The sequence below is a fragment of the Macaca fascicularis genome, chromosome 11, assembly GCF_037993035.2.
Source record: "Macaca fascicularis isolate 582-1 chromosome 11, T2T-MFA8v1.1".
Taxonomy (NCBI): domain Eukaryota; kingdom Metazoa; phylum Chordata; class Mammalia; order Primates; family Cercopithecidae; genus Macaca; species Macaca fascicularis.
The window spans coordinates 15,374,343-15,392,874 of NC_088385.1; the positions used below are offsets into that span (position 1 = coordinate 15,374,343).

General features: G+C 43.8%; 2 protein-coding genes across 2 annotated transcripts in view; one reads left to right on the plus strand and one right to left on the minus strand.

Annotated features, from left to right (window-relative positions):
- GPR19 (G protein-coupled receptor 19) overlaps window positions 1–18,532 on the minus strand; it is a 114,819-nt gene that overhangs the window by 39,202 nt on the left and 57,085 nt on the right. The gene's annotated exons all lie outside the window — the stretch shown is intronic.
- CREBL2 (cAMP responsive element binding protein like 2) overlaps window positions 4,436–18,532 on the plus strand; it is a 30,085-nt gene continuing 15,988 nt past the window's right edge. The window contains exon 1 of the mRNA XM_005570179.4: window positions 4,436–4,744. Within this exon, the coding sequence (XP_005570236.1) occupies window positions 4,730–4,744 (15 nt within the window). The 5' untranslated portion in view covers window positions 4,436–4,729. The remainder of the gene's footprint in view (window positions 4,745–18,532) is intronic.

An 18,532-nucleotide genomic window follows, 5' to 3' on the forward strand; every position in this document is an offset into this window, starting at 1 on the left:
CGGAGTCTCCCTCTGTCGCCCAGGCTGGAGTGCAGTGGTGCAATCTCGGCTCACTGCAAGTTCTGCCTCCCAGGTTCACGCCATTCTCCTGCCTCAGCCTCCCGAGTAGCTGGGACTACAGGCACCTGCCACCATGCCCGGCTAATTTTTTGTATTTTTAGTAGAGACGGGGTTTCACCGTGTTAGCCAGGATGGTCTTGATCTCCTGACTTCGTGATCCGCCTGCCTCAGCCTCCCAAAGTGCTGGGATTTCAGGCGTGAGCCACCACACCTGGCTCATCTTTGTCTTTTTCTTGGTAGGCTTTTTAAAAAAAAGTATTGCTATTTCTAGATTTTATTGGAGATGGGTCTAGCAAAAATTTCCAGAATTGCATCAGACATTTTTCATTTCCAATGGATGTTTGGAAAGGGTTGGGCAGTTTTAAAGTTTTCAGACTCAAACGTGTCAAACTGGCCAGGTGCAGTGGCTCACGCCTGTAATCCCAACATTTTGGGAGGCTGAGGTGGACAGATCACCTGAGGTCAGGAGATTGAGACCATCCTGGCCAACATGGTAAAACCCTGTCTCTACTAAAAATATAAAAATTACCTGGGCATGGTGGCACATGCCTGTAATCCCAGCTACTTGGGAGGCTGAGGTAGGAGGATTGCTTGAACCCGGGAGCTGGAGGTTGCAGTGAGCCAAGATCGTGCCACTGCACTCCAGCCTGGCAACAGAGCTAGATTCCATCTGAAAAAAAAAAAAAAAAAAAAAAAGTGTCAAACAAAATGGAAAGTCAGCTGGAGCCTAACAAGCTATTTTAATGAGCATTCTTTCTCTGCGATGTTCCCCAGGGGATATGAGCCCAAGCAGACCCATGTGGCCCAGGGAGTAACACGATCATCTTGGCTCTGTTTAGACACCTGTGCCCAGCGGTAAGGGGACCAGGAGGGAGACAGATTGATGAAAGCATAGAGGCATGCAGACCCATTAGGAGTGGGTGTGCGCCATGCTACTTAGAAAGTTACTACAAGAAACTCCATAGCAGTGACAGAGGCTTGATGCAACATGGGCCAACAGTGCCTCTATGTGGGGTGTCTGAGAGTTTATGAAATGTGTTTGTGAGTGTTGGGGAGGGAGTGAAGAGAAGAGAAATACATGTGTTTTTTAAAGGAATTGCATGCCTTGGAGGTTCCTTTTGAGAAGATGGTATAGGAAAAAAAGATTGAGAACCACGCATATAGAACACACCCAGGACGCTGAGAGCACATTCTTCCCCTAACCACTTAAAAAACACTTTGCTGTGTTTGCTCTTCTAATCAGTCTGATGCACAGCTTTCCCTGCCCACCATAAGTTTTGTACCCTCTTACCTTCGACTTATCAGCATATAGATATTAAACTTGATCTGTATTATTTTTCACCAGATGCTTTGTGTAGTAAATGATCTAAGTTTTCTGTATATCACCTCCTGGATTATAAAGTCCTTGAGGATTTACACTGCACTTTTAGAAGTTAATACACCTTCCGGGCGCAGTGGCTCACACCTGTAATCCCAGCACTTTGGGAGGCCAAGGCAGGCGGATCACGAGGTCAGGAGATAGAGACCATCCTGGCTAACACGGTGAAACCCAGTCTCTACTAAAAATACAAAAATTAGCTGGGTGTGGTGGCAGGCGCCTGTAGTCCCAGCTACTCGGGAGGCTGAGGCACGAGAATGGCATGAACCCAGGAGGCAGAGGCTATAGTGAGCCGAGATTGCACCACTGCACTCCAGCCTGGGTGACAGCGAGACTTTGTCTCAAAAAAAAAAAAAAAAAAAAAACCAGTTACATGGGACATACTTTCCTAAAAGGGTATTTGCGGTTTATCTGAAATTCGAATGTCATTGGGTATTCTGTGTCTATATTGCTAAATCTGGGAACTCTACCTCAGTTGGATTTTGCAAGAGTTAACAAAGCACTTTATGAGTCTTTGAAAAGGTGTGAGCCAAAGGGCTCTTCAGGAGCAGCACTGACAAATATGCAATCTTTGTCAAGTTCTCAAAGGCCCTAGGTAAGCCAAAACAAAAACAACAGTAAAAACAAGCTCACTGCCGGGCACGGTGGCTCACGCCTGTAATCCCAGCACTTTGGGAGGCCGAGGCAGGCGGATCACAAGGTCAGGAGATCGAGACCACGGTGAAACCCCGTCTCTACTAAAACTATAAAAAATTAGCCAGGCGCGGTGGCAGACGCCTGTAGTCCCAGCTACTCAAGAGGCTGAGGGAGGAGAATGGCGTGAACCCGGGAGGCGGAGCTTGCAGTGAGCCGAGATCACACCACTGCATTCCAGCCTGGGGGACAGAGTGAGACTCTGTCTCAAAAAAAAAAAAATACAAGCTCACTAACTTTATCAAATGAGGACACAGCCAGTTATTTTAAAAATAATTTTAATGAGATATAATCCACTCATTTAAAGTGGTTTAACTACAGTTAAACTACAATTTAGTGGTTTTTTAATAATTCACAGGGTGTGCAACCATCACCAAAATCGATTTTAGATCATTTTTCTCTCTTTTTTTTTTTTTTTTTTGAGTCGGAGTTTCACTCTTGTTGCTCAGGCTGGAGTGCAATGGCATGGTCACAGCTCACTGCAACCTCCACCTCCCAGGTTCAAGTGATTTGCCTTCCTCAGCGTCCAGAGTAGCTGGGATTACAGGTATGCACCACCAGGCTGGCCAGCTTTGTATTTTTAGTAGAGATGGGTTTCTCCTTGTTGGTCAGGCTGGTCTTGAACTCCTGACCTCAGGTGATCCGCCCACCTCGGCCTCCCAAAGTGCTGGAATTACAGGCATGAGCCACTGTGCCACGCTGAATTTTACATCATTTTCAGCACCTCAAAAAGAAACCCAGTACTCCTTAACTATCACTCTCCTTTCCAGGATCCCTCCATCCCTGCCATTCTTCAACCCTAGCCCTTGGCAACCACTAATGGATGTTTTGGTCTATTTAGATGTGCCTGTTCCAGACACTTCATTATAAATAGAATCATAACAATATGTGGCCTTTTGTGTCTGGCTTCTTTCACTTCACATAATGTTTTCAAGGTTCAGACACATTGTAGTGTGTATATGCTTTCATTCTTTTTCATTGCTGAATAATATTTCTTTCCTTTTTTTGAGACAGAGTCCTGCTCTGTTGCCCAGGCTGGAGTGCAATGATCACAGCTCACTTCAGCCTCCAACTCCAGGGCTCAAACCGTCCTCCCACCTGGGCCTCCTGAGTGGCTGGGACTACAAGCACCACCACCACACCCAACTAATTTAAAAAATTTTTTGTAACACACCCAACTAATTTTTAAATTTTTTTTGTTGAGACGAATCTTACTACATGGGTCTTCTTCTTCCTTCTTCTTTCTTCTTCCTCTTCCTTCCTTCTTTCTTTTTCTTCCTTCTTTCTTGTTCTTTCTTCTTCCTTGTTCTTCTCCTTCTCCTTCTTCCTTCTCCTCCTTTGTTCTTCTTCCTTCTTTCTTCATTCTTCTTCCTTCTTTCTTCTTCTTCTTCTTTTTTTTTTTTTTGTCTGTGTCTGGTTGTATCACCCAGGCTGGAGTGCAGTGGCACAATCTCCGCTCATTGCAGCCTCTGCCTCCCAGGCCCAAGTGATCCTCTCATGTCAGTCTTCCCAGTAACTGGGATTACAGGCATGTGCTACCACATCCGACTAATTTTTGTATTTTTTGGTAGAGACAGGTTTTGCTATGTTGCCCAGGCTGGTCTCGAACTCTTGGGTTAAAGCAATCCTCCCGCCTTGGCCTCCCAAAGTGCTGGGATTACAGGCGTGACCCACCGCCCCTGGGCCAGTATTTCTTTATTTGTATAGTCCACACTGGTTTATCCATTCATTCAGTAATAGACATCTGCATTGTTTCCACTTTTTGACTATTATGAATAATGCTGCTAGGAAAGAACATTTATGTAGAAGTTTTTGTGTAGTCATTCGTTTTAATTTCCCTTGGGTATGGGCGTGGCCAATATTCTGAGGAACTGCCAAATTTCTTCCCAAAGTAGCTGCACTATTTTACATTCTTAGTTTTTCTTTTTCGTTTTTTTAAAATAAAGAATCTTTACGGTTTCCTCAGCGTCCCAGAGGAGGGCCTCCTTCCGGCACCCCACCTTCCGGGCTGCCTCCGCAGAGCTCCAAACTCCCCTCCCTGCCATTCCAGGCCCTGGCACTAAGGAGCCAAAACATCAGGTCAGGCGCACTTTGGGCCTCCAGCCCGGCCCCGCCTCCTCAGCGTTAGCTAGTAGGCAAAAGGAAAACAGCTGCCCATGAATGAGGCTATGTGGACATTGTAGTTTTTTTTCCAGTCAGCAGCGCAGAGACTGTGATAAGAAAAACCACAATTCCCAGAATGCCGCGGTGCTACGGCAGCCGAAGGGGCCATTCCGCGTGTGGCGCTCCCGCCCACTCTCCGGTCTCGGCGGCTCTCCAGAGCGTCTGTAAACACCCAGAGACTGTCATGGAGGGGGAGGAGGAGGCGGCGGCGGCGAAGGGAGGCGTTTGGGGCCGCCTCCAGGGTCCGCTCTGCCATTCCTGAACTGGGCCCTAGTCCCCGTGACTGTGGCATCAGGGAAGCGAACTGTTAGGCGAGAGGAGGAGGCAGCCAGAACCATATCCCCTTCTTCCTCGGGGCGGGGGCCGGGCCAGGCCGGCTGAGCCGGGGGAGGGCTCCGGGAGGGAGTGCCCGGTCAGGCCAGCCTGTCTGCCGAGATGGATGACAGTAAGGTAAGTCTTGTGGTTTGCACGCGCCGCCGCCTGCTTGTCGCTCAATGCTAGTCCCGCGGCTGAACCTCTGCTATGTAGTCCACGCCAACACCCAAGAGACACCTGCCTAAAACATACCTGCGCCTCTCCAGTCACTGCCCGATGGTACCCAGCCAGGAAATGAGGGAACACCGGGGCTGCTTTTTTCCAGGAAGGGCCCTCTCTGGAAATTTTTCACTCCCAGGGCAACCCTGTTTGCTAGCTTTCCAGGTAGTGCAACCCCTAGTCCTTAACTTGCCTGTCGAGATAAGTGAAGAAACGACTGTACTTTTTCTTCTTGCACTCTTTTGCTGCCTCCTACCTTCTCTCCAGTTTGGAGACTTTAGTGCACTCTGAACCAGTCTTATTCCCCTTGACGATTCCCCTTTCTTCTCTCAGGCTCCCTTACTCAATGCACCATTCATATAATCAGTTCACTCCCCCTCTGAGCTGTTTTCCTGCGGTTGGTTGGAACACTGCTAAACTCCTGTTGCTATTTGGCCAGTCTGGAGTTTAACCTCGTCTAGAAAGCCTTCTCTAAAAAATAGTGATTTTTCTTTTGTTAACCTTAGTATCCCATCACCATCCAGTTTCCCTGTCCAAATCACTTACTTTATGATTGTAAGATAATAGATAACGTTCATTATTGGTTAATCCAAATAGTTTATGTATAGCCTTTCTGTCTTTATTTATTGAGACGGAGTTTTGCTCTGGTTGCCCAGGCTGGAGTGAAATGGCGCGATCTCGGCCCACCACAACCTCCGCCTCCGGAGCTCAAGCTTTTCTCCTGCCTCCCGGGTTCAAATGATTCTCCTGCCTCAGCCTCCCGAGTAGCTGGGATTACAGGCATGCACCACCACACCCGGCTAATTTTGTATTTTTAGTAGAGACAGAGTTTCTTCATGTTGGTCGGGCTGGTCTCGAACTCCCAACCTCAGGTGATCCGCCCGCCTTGGCCTCCCAAAGTGCTGGGATTACAGGCGTGAGCCACCGCGCCTGGCCGCCTTTCTGTCTTTACCTCTACCCACATTAGTGTTGTTCAGTTTTATTTCCTGAAGATAGGGATGCTCAGGGATTTGCTTATTGATGTTTCAGGTTGCTTTGGAATTGGACTTTCTTATTTTAAGGAATCAGACTTCTAAAATCTGCCAGTTTTTAAAGTAAAAGCCATCCTTTGTGCTTCTCAGCGTCTTCTGTTTCACAGTCTCTGGCATACTCTTTATGATAGCTTGTCCTTTGGGTGTCTTTTTTTGCTGCTGCTGCAGTTTGTGTTTCACATATCCTCAGAGAGATTCAAAAAATTTCCAACTTCTCTGTGTTCCTTGTTTTATTCTTTCTTTCTTGTTTTCTCTTCCTCTTCATGTAGAAGGCTGTGAGGAAGTGACAGATGGAAGGGAAAACCCAGTGCAGTACTCTGGAATTGGGACTCACCTAGAGGAACGGATTGCTTGTGAAGTAGTAAATCCCACTTAATAGGAAGTGGTATTTCCAAGACAGAAGTGGGGCACGTTTCAGGAAGCTATCGGCTCTTACAGTGCTTAGTATGCTCAGTACACACATTAATTCCCTTGACAAGAATCTTGCCCTTGTTCGTTTACAACAGTGCCAACAGAATGCGGGATAACATTGTAGACTCTTCCAGTTTTGCCATAGTAACATTCGTGGGGTATGATATTGGGGAAGTGGTATTTCCAAGACAGAAGGGGAGCGTTCTGAAAGTTTTCCAGAAAAATCAGCAAGTAATTTTTTTTTTTTTTTGCTTTGAGTATTTCTTTGGGGAGGGGACATCACACTTCTTTTTTTTTGAGACGGAGTCTCACTCTGTGGCCCAGGCTGGAGTGCAGTGACACGCTTTCGGCTCACTGCATCCTCCGCCTCCTGAGTTCAAGCAAATCTCCTGCCTCAGCCTCCTGAGTAGCTGGGACTGCAGGCGTGTGCCACCACACCCAGCTAAATTTTTATTTTTAGTAGAGACAGGGTTTCACCATGTTGGTAAGGCTGGTCTCAAACTCCTGAGGGACCTCATGTGATCCACCCACCTTGGCCTCCCGAAGTGCCAGGAATACAGGTATAAGCCACCGCGCCCAGCCAGGACATCACACTTCTACTCAATGAAGAGAAATGTTTTTATACCTTTCGTCTTTTTTACCCCTATTATGCCATGAATTCATAGGGAATAAGTTCCAGTAGCTCAGTCTCTTTTTCACTCTTTTTCACTCTGTGCTTCAATTGAAGCACAGACTGGTGCTTCAATTGAACTCAGGTACCTTTCTTTTTTAGTTTACTTTTTTTTTTTTGAGATAAGGTTTTGCACTGTTGCCCAGGCTGGAGTGCGTTGCTGTGATCACAGCTCACTGCAGCCTTGAACTCCTGGGCTCAAAGCAGTCCTCCACCTCAGCCTCCCAAGTGACTGGGACTACAGGAATTCACATCCACGCCCAGCTAATTTTTTGCAGAGATGAGGGTCTCACTGGCTTCTTTTTCTGATCATTTTCCTTCACATGTTTCTGGAAGCTGTCAGCTCTTAAGAGTACTTAATATGCTCAATACACACATTAATTCTCTTGGCAAGAATCTTTTCTTTTTTTGTTTACAACAGTGCCAACAGAATGCTGGGTAACATTGTAGACTCTTCCAGTTTTGCCATAGTAAGATTTGTAGGGCATTCTTTTTTTTTTTTTTTTTTTTTTTGAGATGGAGTCTCTGTTCCCAGGCTGGAGTGCAGTGGCATGATCTTAGCTCACTGCAATCTCTGCCTCCTGGGTTCAAGCTATTCTCCTGCCCTAGCCTCGCTAGTAGGTGTGACTACAGGCATGGGCCACCATGCCCGGCTAATTTTTTTTTTGAGACAGGGTCTTGCTCTGTTGCCCAGGCTTGATGCAGTAGTGCAATCTTGGCTCACTGTAAACTCTGCCTCCAGGGTTCAAGTGATTCTCCTGCCTCAGCCTCCTGAGTAGCTGGGATTACAGGTGCATGCCACCACAACTGATTAATTTTTGTATTTTTATTAGAGACAGGGTTTTGCCATGTTGGCCAGGCTGGTCTCGAACTTGTGGCCTCAAGTGATCCACCCACCTTGGCCTCCCAAAGTGCTGAGATTACAGGCGTGAGCCATTGCACCTGGCCAACTTTTTGCATGTTTTAGCAGAGACGGGGTTTCATCATGTTGGCCAGGCTGGTCTGGAACTCCTCACTTCAGGTGATCTGTGTAGGCCATTCCTTATTAAACAGTGCCCATTCCATTGATGTCTACAATATCACCCTTCTTTTTTTTTTTTTTTTTTTTCTTTGAGACGCAGTCTCGCTCTGTCACCAGGCTGGAGTGCAGTGGTACAATCTTGGCTCACTGCAACCTCTGACTCCCTGTTTCAAGCAATTCTCCTGCCTCAGCCTGCCGAGTAGCTGGGATTACAGGCATGTGCCACTATGCCCAGCTAATTTTTGTATTTTTAGTAGAGCTGGGACTTCACTATGTTGGCCAGGATGGTCTTGATCTCCTGACCTCGTGATCTACCCGTGTCGGCCTCCCAAAGTACTGGGATTACAGGTGTGAGCCACTGCGCCCGGCTACAATATCACCTTTCTTGTAGGTTTCCATGTATGTGGCCAAAGGAACAACTCCATGTGTTCTAAAAGGCCTGGAGAACATCTGTTGGTGCCTTTTCTCTTTCCCTTTGTGTTCATCATTTTGGTGAATTACTGGAAGATGGCAGTTCCAGCCAAAAGGCAGAAATAATATATCATAAAAGTCTTTGCTAGCTTGATCTTTCAGTGTTAATTTTGAAATTAAATCTTAATGCTGTGTCCATTATCTTGTCCAGAAAATAATACTAATGTTATGGGTGTTTAAGGATGGTAGAAGAATGTATTGTTCTTTATTTTTCCTAACTTGAGATTCAGAATATATTCTTTCTGGTTTTCAGTTTTTTCCTTTTCAGACCTTTGCAACATTTAACAGCTTACTGAAGGTCTTCAATAATTTCAAATAAGTCCAAGAAAAATACATAGGATTCTGGGCTATTTTACTTAGCTGTAAGATCACATAAAGGTTATTTCTAAAACCAGCAATCTGGTGGGGTGAAGGAAGGTTCAAAATGTTATTGTTTAGCCTAAGAGAGTGAAGTTAAAATTTGAGGGTAAGCTATCCGTGAATTACTTCCTAAAGGATACACAGGTAAGCACAATGAATTCGATTCTCACTCTTTATTAATTCATTGTTTTTATAAGTACTTAGAAACTAGCAGCTTTAAAAACCTTAGAGTGTATCAAAAAGAAAATTCATTTTAAATGTCTCTGGATGGAGAGTGCCTCTGGAGTACTCTACTTGCACTTCGAATTCATGTTGTAGTTGTAGATGAGTAATATTTACATGTCATGTACAATACTGGACTCTCCTTCAACAGTCAGGCACTGTGAAACTGTCCTTATGTAAGGCTTTGGCAGCTCCCAGCCCTGCCTTTTCTGTGCCCTAGTTATAATCCCACAAAATTGTACTGTCCTCCTAGTATATACAGACATACACACAAAACATACTTTTCCCTCACATTCTGTATGAGTCACAGTCTCTGGTTCCATTTTCCTCAGTGTAAGGGAAGACGAGGATTGGGGTTTGGAAGTGTGGTGGCTGTGCCAGTGAGAGCATAAAGGATGACAAACTGGCTGACAGCAAGACCAGGGCAACAGGAAGAGGACAGAGTAGGCAGGAACAGCAGTTATAGAGAGGTAGTATTTGACTGAGTAGGTCAGGAAACATGATGATGATGATGATGATGTGAGGACCTCCCTTTATAAAGATTTTGTATTCTGAGTTGTTTTTACCAGTGGTGATAAATGAATTTGCTGAGAGTTCTCCACACTCTGCCATCTAGCCGGCTGGAGTGAGAGCAGGACAAATTTGAATGGGGAACAGCTTTGCCTCCCAAGTTTCTAGCAGTGTGCCTAATACAGCATAAAGTACTCATTAATAGAGATTGAATTGAATTGGATCAGGGTGACATGAAGGAGATTGCCCTGATGTACTCAGGCTTTATTAATCAGTGTGCTCCAGCTGAGCAAACCAGCCAGCACGTACTTACCATGGCAAATGAGAGAAATAAAGCAAGAGATAGATTGGGCATCTCAAAGTGGGGTTTAGGAAAGTGTGAAGTAGCAGAGCTCAATTGCTAACTGAGTAGATCTCCTACTAGGCTTGTTGGGAAGGAAAAAATCTTGGCTAATTTATTTACTTTTTTGAGCTTCCATATCCTTATCTGTTAAATGTGGCCAATAGGTGAGGTTTTGGTGAGGATTAGGGATGATACATTTAAAGCTCTAGTACAGACTCTAAAACATAGTAGGCTCTCAAAACACGTTACCATTATTATATTACCTAACAGTGATTCCTTGGGCCTTTGCACAGTGCAGTAGGTCCCTGAGATGCTCATTTTAGTAATTCCTAAGTATATGCTGTTGTATAAGATTTGTAGCACCTATACTACCCTTTGCTCCAGGCTGTGCCCCAGATGGGACAGGGGCAGTGGGGTGGGACATAAAATGAACTTAAGCTCTGTCATTAACTGTTAGATAGTGTGAGAAAGGCAGTCTCCTGAGGCCACCTCCATGTTTACCACTAGGAAAAAGTACTTGTTTTTATGAAAATCTCTTCTCCTTGGCCAGGTGTGGTGGCTCATGCCTGTAATTCCAGCACTTTGAGAGACTGAGGTGGGTGAATTGAGTTCAGGAGTTCAAGATTAGCATGGGCAACATGGTGAAACCCCATCTCTTCAAAAAATACAAAAATTATCCAGGTGTGGTGGTATGCAGCTGTAATCCCAGCTACTCAGGAGGGAGGCTGAGGCACGAGAATTGCATAAGCCCAGGAGGTGGAGGTTGCTGTGAGCCAAGATTGTGCCACTGCACTCCAGCCTGGGCAATGGAGCTGGACTCTGTCTCAAAAAAAAAAAAAAGAAAGTTTGTTCTCCCTTGACCTGCTACATTCAATTAGAAAATAGAAATGTGTTATTTTCAGAGGCTTTGATCATAGATAGAAAGTTCTCATTTTTATTTTATGTTGGACTTTATGTTTATTGAATGAACACAAGAATAAATTGAAATATCCTAAGGTGTCAAGATCCAGTTGAGGGACTGATGCAGGAGTGGGCTGGCTGATGGCTGCAGCGTGCCAATATGGGTTGCCATTTCCCTCCACACTTCTTTTCTACTTTGTGTTCTACGTGATTATCTGGAAATGAGGTTTCTTGCACTTTCCTTACCCTTTTAACCCCCTTCCTCTGCCAAAGTCTTCTGATTCTTTTCAGTTCTGAGTAGTGCTGGTTCTCAAAAAAATTTTTAATTTGGCAAAAAAATCTCCTCGACATTCTCACATATATTCTTTGGCTCCTTAACCATCCTCCGGTGCAGTTGGAGCTACCTTCCTTGGGCCGTGCCTTATAGCCCAGACATTTTCTGCTTTTCCTGTCCTCTTACTCATATCAACACTTTCTAGAAGACCAAGACAAAAGAGCCATGTCATCTATTAAACAAATCTCTGACAGTAGACATTAATGTGCTTATGTGCTTTCTTTCTTTTCTTTTCTTTTTTTTTTTTTTGAAACGGTCTCACTCTGTCGCCCGGGATGGGCACAGTGGTGCAATCATGGTTCACCGCAGCCTCCACCTCCCTGGCTCAAGTGATCCTCCCACTTCAGCCTCTGGAATAGCTGGGACCACAGGCGCCTGCCACCACTCTTGATTAATTTAAAAAAATTTTTGGTAAAGACAGCCTGTGTTGTCCAGGCTGGTTTCAAACTCCCGAGCTCAAGCAATCTGCCCATCTCGTCCTCCCAAAGTGCTGAGATTACAGACGTGAGCCACCAGGCCCAGCTGCCTTTCTTTGTCTAGGTTACATGCACATTTCAACTTGAGTACCTCTACAGATAATTCAGAAACCAAGGAGTAATTTAAATACCACAGAAACTAGTTGAAATCTAAGTTTAAATAACCTTAATCTAAATTTAATCTAAGTTTAAATAACCTTATTTAGAATGTTTTATCCTCTAAGATTTTCAGGAAAGTTTATTTATTAATTCATCCAACATTTGTTGGACACCTAATATGTATGAGGCATTGTGCTAGGCATTGGAGTTGCAAAGATGATTAAGAGTTTGTAACTGTTCTCAGGGAACATTTTATTGGGTGAGGCAGACAGAAAAGTAATTACGATATGGTGAGGTAGAAAATGAGGGCAACAGAGGCAAAGTTCTTTTGGGGCACTAAGAGTGGATGCTTAACTGTCGAAGTATGTCAGACATGGGTTTACAGAGTAGGAATGAATCTTTAAAGAACTGGAGTCCCCTCCAAAACAGGAAAGATGGAATATCGTGTACTAAAGCATCTTGCACAGTACAGTAAGTATTTTGGTACAGCTAGAGAAGGATCGACAGACTTTCTGTAAAGGGCCGTGCACACCATATGGTCTCTGTTGGAATTATTCCACTCTGCCATTGTATCATGAAAGCAACCATAAGCAGAATATAATGAATGGGCATGGCTGTGTTCCAGTAAAACTTTATTTTCAAAAACTGGGCCGGGCACAGTGGCTCATGTACAGGCGTGAGCCAGCATTTTGGGAGGCCAAGGTGGGCAGATCACCAGAGGTCAGGAGTTCGAGACCAGCCTGACCAACATGGAGAAACCCCGTCTCTACTAAAAATGTAAAATTAGCCGGACGTGGTGGTGCATGCCTGTAATCCCAGCCACTCGGGAGGCTGAGGCAGGAGAATTGCTTGAACCCAGAAGGCGGAGGCTGCAGTGAGTCGAGATCGCACCATTGCACTCTAGCCTGGGCAACAAAAGCAAAACTCTGTCTCAAAAAAAAAAGAAAAAAAAAAACTGGCAGTAGGCTGTATTTGGGTTGCCAGCAGGGTGGTAATTTATTAACCCTGAACTACAGCATAAAGCACAAGTAGAGGTGTGGTCAGAGATGAGGATGAAAGATAAGCAGGGACCAAATTACAATATGCCTGGTAAACAAGGCTGAGAAATTTGGGTCAGTATTTTTCAGAGTTGAAGAGACCTGGTGAATCAGATTCTTTTGGGATAGGGTCTGAGAATTTTGTGAGTGGCTTCCCAGTTGAGTGGCTCTTATGTGTAATGAGGTTTGAAAACCAAGGCCATAGATGTTGGGGAGCCATTGAAGGGTTTTAAAGCAGAAGTGACAAAATCAGATTTGTGTTTTTGAAGAAAAATGCCAATGCCTATATGGAGAACAGATTAGGGTGAAAATGTAGGAACTGGGACAAGACCAGAGGCAGATGGTCCAATTATGAAAGAACATGGGTTTTAGCATATGACTTGAGTTCAAATCTCATTTTCACCCTTTCAAACTGTTGTGATTTTGGACAGATTATTTAATCTCTTCAGATACTACTTTCTTCAGATACAGATTGGGTGTGTTAACAAGGACCTTATTGAGTTATTGTGAGAATTAAATGTAGTATATGTATGATCCCATACCAAAAGAACTTAATACATACTGAGTTCAATAAATCCTGGTCTTTTTTGAATTCTCATCGGTCTGGTTAGATTGTGCAGAAGAAAGGCCTGAAGACCATATTAGAGACTTTACAGTGTAAGTTGCAGTTGATGCGGCGTGCTTAAAATTCCGAAAGGATAAAGAGTGGAGAGAATAGAGAGCTAAAGAGAGCCCTGGAAAACTCTAAAGTGATCAGAAGATTCCTGAAGAATAGGACTCAGCAAAATAAACTGAAAAGAGAGGTCAGTGACGTAAGAGAACCAGAAGACAGGGCTGTTGTGCCATCTAAGAGTGGAGAGACTTTTAAAAAGAGGACTTACCAGTTGCAGGGGATGGGGGAAGGGATGGGGTTGGGAGAGGAGAGGCAGAAGTTAACTCTCAGGCTAGAGATGCCTACTTGATCTTTCTCCTGTCGACTAGAAAAACTGGCAGAAAGGTAACAGCAGGAAGATGTGAGTAGACTTTGCTGCTTTCTGTAGATCTGGCAAATAAAAAAAGAGAAGAAGCCTAACCCACAGCTGTGAAGGAAGTTATGGGAGCCTTAACATCAAATGAAAATGCCACTGCTTGTTTTGTTTTTTCTTTAAAGTGGTAAAGAGCAGTGGCTAGCCACATTCATATTTATCTTATTTTTCTTTAATCCGTGGGAGATAACTTTTCTCTTTATGTTTTTAAGAGAAAGACAAAACAGGCCCTCCTGTTTTCCTTTTTGGCTGAGGCTCCTGGTACTTCTTCATCCAGATACAGTAGTTCTCTTAACTTTAACAACTGGAAACTTTTAGTAGTCGCCTTAATTAGAGCATCAGGATGTAAATAAGTGTAAAAAGGGTGATAAAAGAAGAGTTCTTAATTGGTTTTCAGATTTCACATCCCTGAGAGTGGGAAACTGGCATTTCCTTTTAACAGCTTTAAAGTTGTTGGTGGTAGTTGTATCAATTTGAAGCACTTTCAAAATATCGCTGATTTTTCTTTTTCATTTATTCATTAAATTATCAATCTTTTAATAAATATCTCTTAAATGCCTGGCTCTGTGCTGGACACTGTGGGATTGCAAAAGAGTAGAAAACATAGCTTCTGTGCTTGAGGAGCTCAGACTACTTGGGGAGATAGAAAAATGTGTGAGTCCACTAAAAAAACAATATAACAAAGCATATAAATTCAGTGTGATATTAACTCTGTGTTCCAGGACTTTGAAGAAAAATGACTTATGGATTGAGGGTGGTGGTCAGTGAGAGCTTCAGAGAAAGAGGGCTAGAGCTGATCTTAACAAAACAAGATTTGGCCTTTTGGATGGTGGGAGGATAGAGGGAAAATAGAAATGTAGGTATAGTTAGAAGTGCAGGGGATGGAGTTCAGGCTAGTGGTCTCTAGGGAGACTGGCTTGAGTTGATACAGAGGGTGCCTGCTAGAGAACTGGCTTTGTGCAGGAATCCTGGATGCAGTGGGCTGAATGGTGGCCCCTAAAACAGTATGTCCGTGTCTGAATCCCTGGAACCTGTGGTTATCACCTTATATGGTAAAACAGTGAATATTACCTTGGATGGCAAAAGATGTGATTAAGGATTTTGAGAGGAGGAGCTTATCCTCCATTATCTAGATGGGCCCTAAATCCAGTGACAAGTGTCCTTTTAAGACTGAGGCAGAGGGAGCTTTGATGGACAGATGAGGAAGCAGTGTGACCACTGAGGCAGATTGGAGTGATGTGGCCACAAGTCAAGGAATGCTGGCAGCCACCAGAAGCCGGAGAGGCAAAGAATAGATTCTCCCCCATGGCCTGCAGAGGGAATGCAGCTCCGCCAGACTGCCCCAGTCTGGACTTCCAGAGCCAGAGAATAAATTTCTGGGTTTAAGCCACCACATTTGTGGTAATTTGTTACAGCAGCCCCAAGAAATGAGTATAATGGATATGATGACTTAGTAAGTAGTGCTGACCCAGAGGTCTCTTCTTGAACTTGAGGGTGACATGGCCAGGGCCATTAGAGAAAATTTGTTATTTCTATAATGATCAGGTATTACTTTTTTACAGTGAAGAAAAACACCCTTGAAAAGAAAGGTTAATCTGGCAGCTCTTGCAAAATGGATTGACTAGGGAAGTGGGGTGGAAAAGGGGAGATGGTGGGGAGATGCACTGGGCACCTATTGTAACAACCTGTGAGTAGTGCCCTGACTGGTGTTGGGGTGTCAGTGAAGCAGGATATTTCCTGGACCCTTTCGCAGGACTCACTACAGGAGTGCCTCATATACTCAACCCACCACTCTCAGCTCCTTGCAGTAGGGAGCATGTGAGCAAACGAGTGAGGGAACTGGCGTGAATGAGCACTGGAATCGGCCAGCTGCTTTGGTGCTGGCAGGAGTGAACTTTCTGTGGACCCAAAGACAGCATCCAGGTAGGGGTGCCTGAGACTTCTGAAGCCCCAGAGGGAGTGTTACAGTGCTCTTTGAGCTCTGCCATCCGTGGATGGCTCAACCATTAATAGCTCAGTGGACCCTTTGCCTTTTCTTGTGAGGCAACTGCCCTCCACCAGCAAGGGCAAAGGGCCAGTGTGACAGCCTTTTGTTTCTACACTTGTGGCTCCCAAGCTCTTATCCATCGTCCAGGTAAATGAGGTCACACAAATGAATTGAAGGATGGTGAATGCGGGGGATTTTATTGCTGATGAAAGTGGTTCTCAGCAGGAGGGGGAACTGAAAAGGGGATGGGACTGGTAAGTAATCTTCCCTTGAAGTCCAGCTGTCTCCAGCCAGACTCTTCTCTGAAGTTACGCCATCAAGCCATTCCTCTGAAGTCAGGCTGCTGCTCTCTGACATCTAGTTGTAGTCTCGTCTACCGGCTGAGTTTGGGGGTTTTATAGGCACAGGATGGGGTGTGGCAGGGCCATGGGTGGCTTAGGAAAAGGCAACATTTGAGTGGGAAAACAGGAATGTAAGTTCTCATTTTGGGCCGTCATTTCAGGCTTTTCGGCTTGAGGATGGGTTTTGTCGGGGACCCACCCTTTTCTGTCTAGAATTTTCTGTCTCCTGTCCCTATCAGTAGGAATGGTGAAGAAGAGAGAAATCAGAGGTTTATAAAGGAATACAATGGCATCACTTTAGTGGGTGGGCATGGAGAATCACAGTAGTAGAGGGAAACTTCAATGAGGTGTAACATGAAAAAGTTTGTTAGTTAACCTCCTCAGCACACCCCTTAACTGAGTGCCTAATATCAAAGTGAGTTGCATTAAATGAATAACCATATATCATAAATACAACAGTGTATTTAATGCACCTGTCAGTGTTAGAGCTTTTTCAAGGAATTATATGATCAGGTTAATGCGTCCTGTCTGGGATGTGGATGGGAATAGGCATGTGTGATTACCTTCTGACAGGCTGCCATGATACAAATCTGGGGACTTGGGTTCTAGTCCCTGCTCTGATGGAAGTCTCTGGACTAAAATCTTGTCATCTATGAAATGAAGAGATCACATATCCATGTCTGTGTATACATATCCCTCCACCACCAGCATTCTTGTCTGCATTGATATTCTGCTGTCTGCAGTGTTACTGTTTGTTTCATATCTGCTGCTTTTCACCAGTCTAAATGCATGAAGGTTAAGGGTCCTATTGCTTTATATTTATCCCTAAAGTTTTACAGTGTTTGGGACAAAGTGAGTATTTAATAAAGGTCATTGAATAAAGGAATTAATGTGCCCCTCTTTACCTGAAAAAGATGAGGGTAATACTGCTTACCTCATCTGAGGTAGTGTCAAATAACATGAGGTAGCGTGTAGGCCTCATTCAAGGCCTTGTTCATAATGAGCGCTTTATGACCACACACCCTGATTTAGCCCCGAATTTATGTTTTTATTCTGTTTGTCCTGAAAAATGGGAAGTAAATGGTCCAAGAATCTTTGGAATAGGATTAAATGTGGGTACTAGAGACTTCTTCATTTTAAGAAGCCCCAGTTAACTCCTAAAGAGCATGCAACTATAATTATGTATTCTGTTTCTGTGGAAGTTAAACTTGTTGACTGTGAATCCTAGGCCATCCATAATTTCCTCAGGCCTTTGCAGACTGGTTTCTATTTTGTCTTTTGCTGTAATGGTTAATTTTAGAATTATCAGCAATGATTAAATCCAGTTTTATCTTAATTCTCAACCTTAAAACTCATGAGTTAGAACCTTATGCTTGACCACTCCCCTCCAGAATACTCATTCTCCTCATAAGCTTCTGTATCTGTGCTACCTTGATTCTTCCCTTGCAGCTATTCTTTTTGCTTTTTCAGGTTCACTAGGCAACCATGTCTTTTTAAAAAATAATAGCTTTGTTGAAAGGTAATTCACAAACCATAAAATTCACCTTTTAATTTGTTCATCCTGTGATTTGTAGTATATTCACAGAGTTGTGCAATGATCATCACTATCTAATTCCAGAACAGTTCCATCACTCCAAGAGGAGACTCTTATAACAAACTGTGGTACATCCCTCCAGTGGAATACTATTTAGCAGTAAAAAGAAATGAGTTGCTAGGTGCACGTGTAGTTCCAGCTACTTGGGAGGCTGAGGCAGGAAGATAGCTTGAAAACAAGAGTCTGAGACCAGCCTGGGCAACATAGCAAGGCCCTGTTTCTTAGAAAAAAATAAAAATAAAGAAAAAAAGGAACAAGCTATCAAGCCACGAGAAGTCATGGAAGAGCCTTAAATGCATGTTGCTAAGTGAAAGGAGCCATTTTGGAAAAGGCAAAACTATAGAGATAGTAAAAAGTTCAGTGATTGTCAGGGTTTCAGGAGACGGAGGAAGAAGGAGGAATAGATGGAACACAGGAGATTTTCAGGGCAGTGAGACTATTCTGTATGATACTGCTTATCAAAATATATAGAATATACCACACCAAGAGTGAACCGTAATGTAAACTGTGGACTTCATTAATAATACAATACGTGGCCTTTTGTATTTGTCTTCTTTCACCTAGCATAATGTTTTCAAGGCTATCATTGTTGTACCATGTGTCTGTACTTCATTCCATTTTATAGCTGAATAATGTTCCATTGTATGGATATACTACATTTTGTTATCTATTCATCAGTTGATGGACATTTGGGTTGTTTCTGCTTTTTAGGTATCATGAATAATGGTGCTGTGAACATTGATATACAAGTTCTAATGTGGACATATGTTTTCATTTCTTTTTGGAATATACCTAGGACTGGAATTGCTAGATTATAAACTTTATGTTTAACTTTTTGAGGAGCTGCCAGAATGTTTTCCAATGTGGCTGCA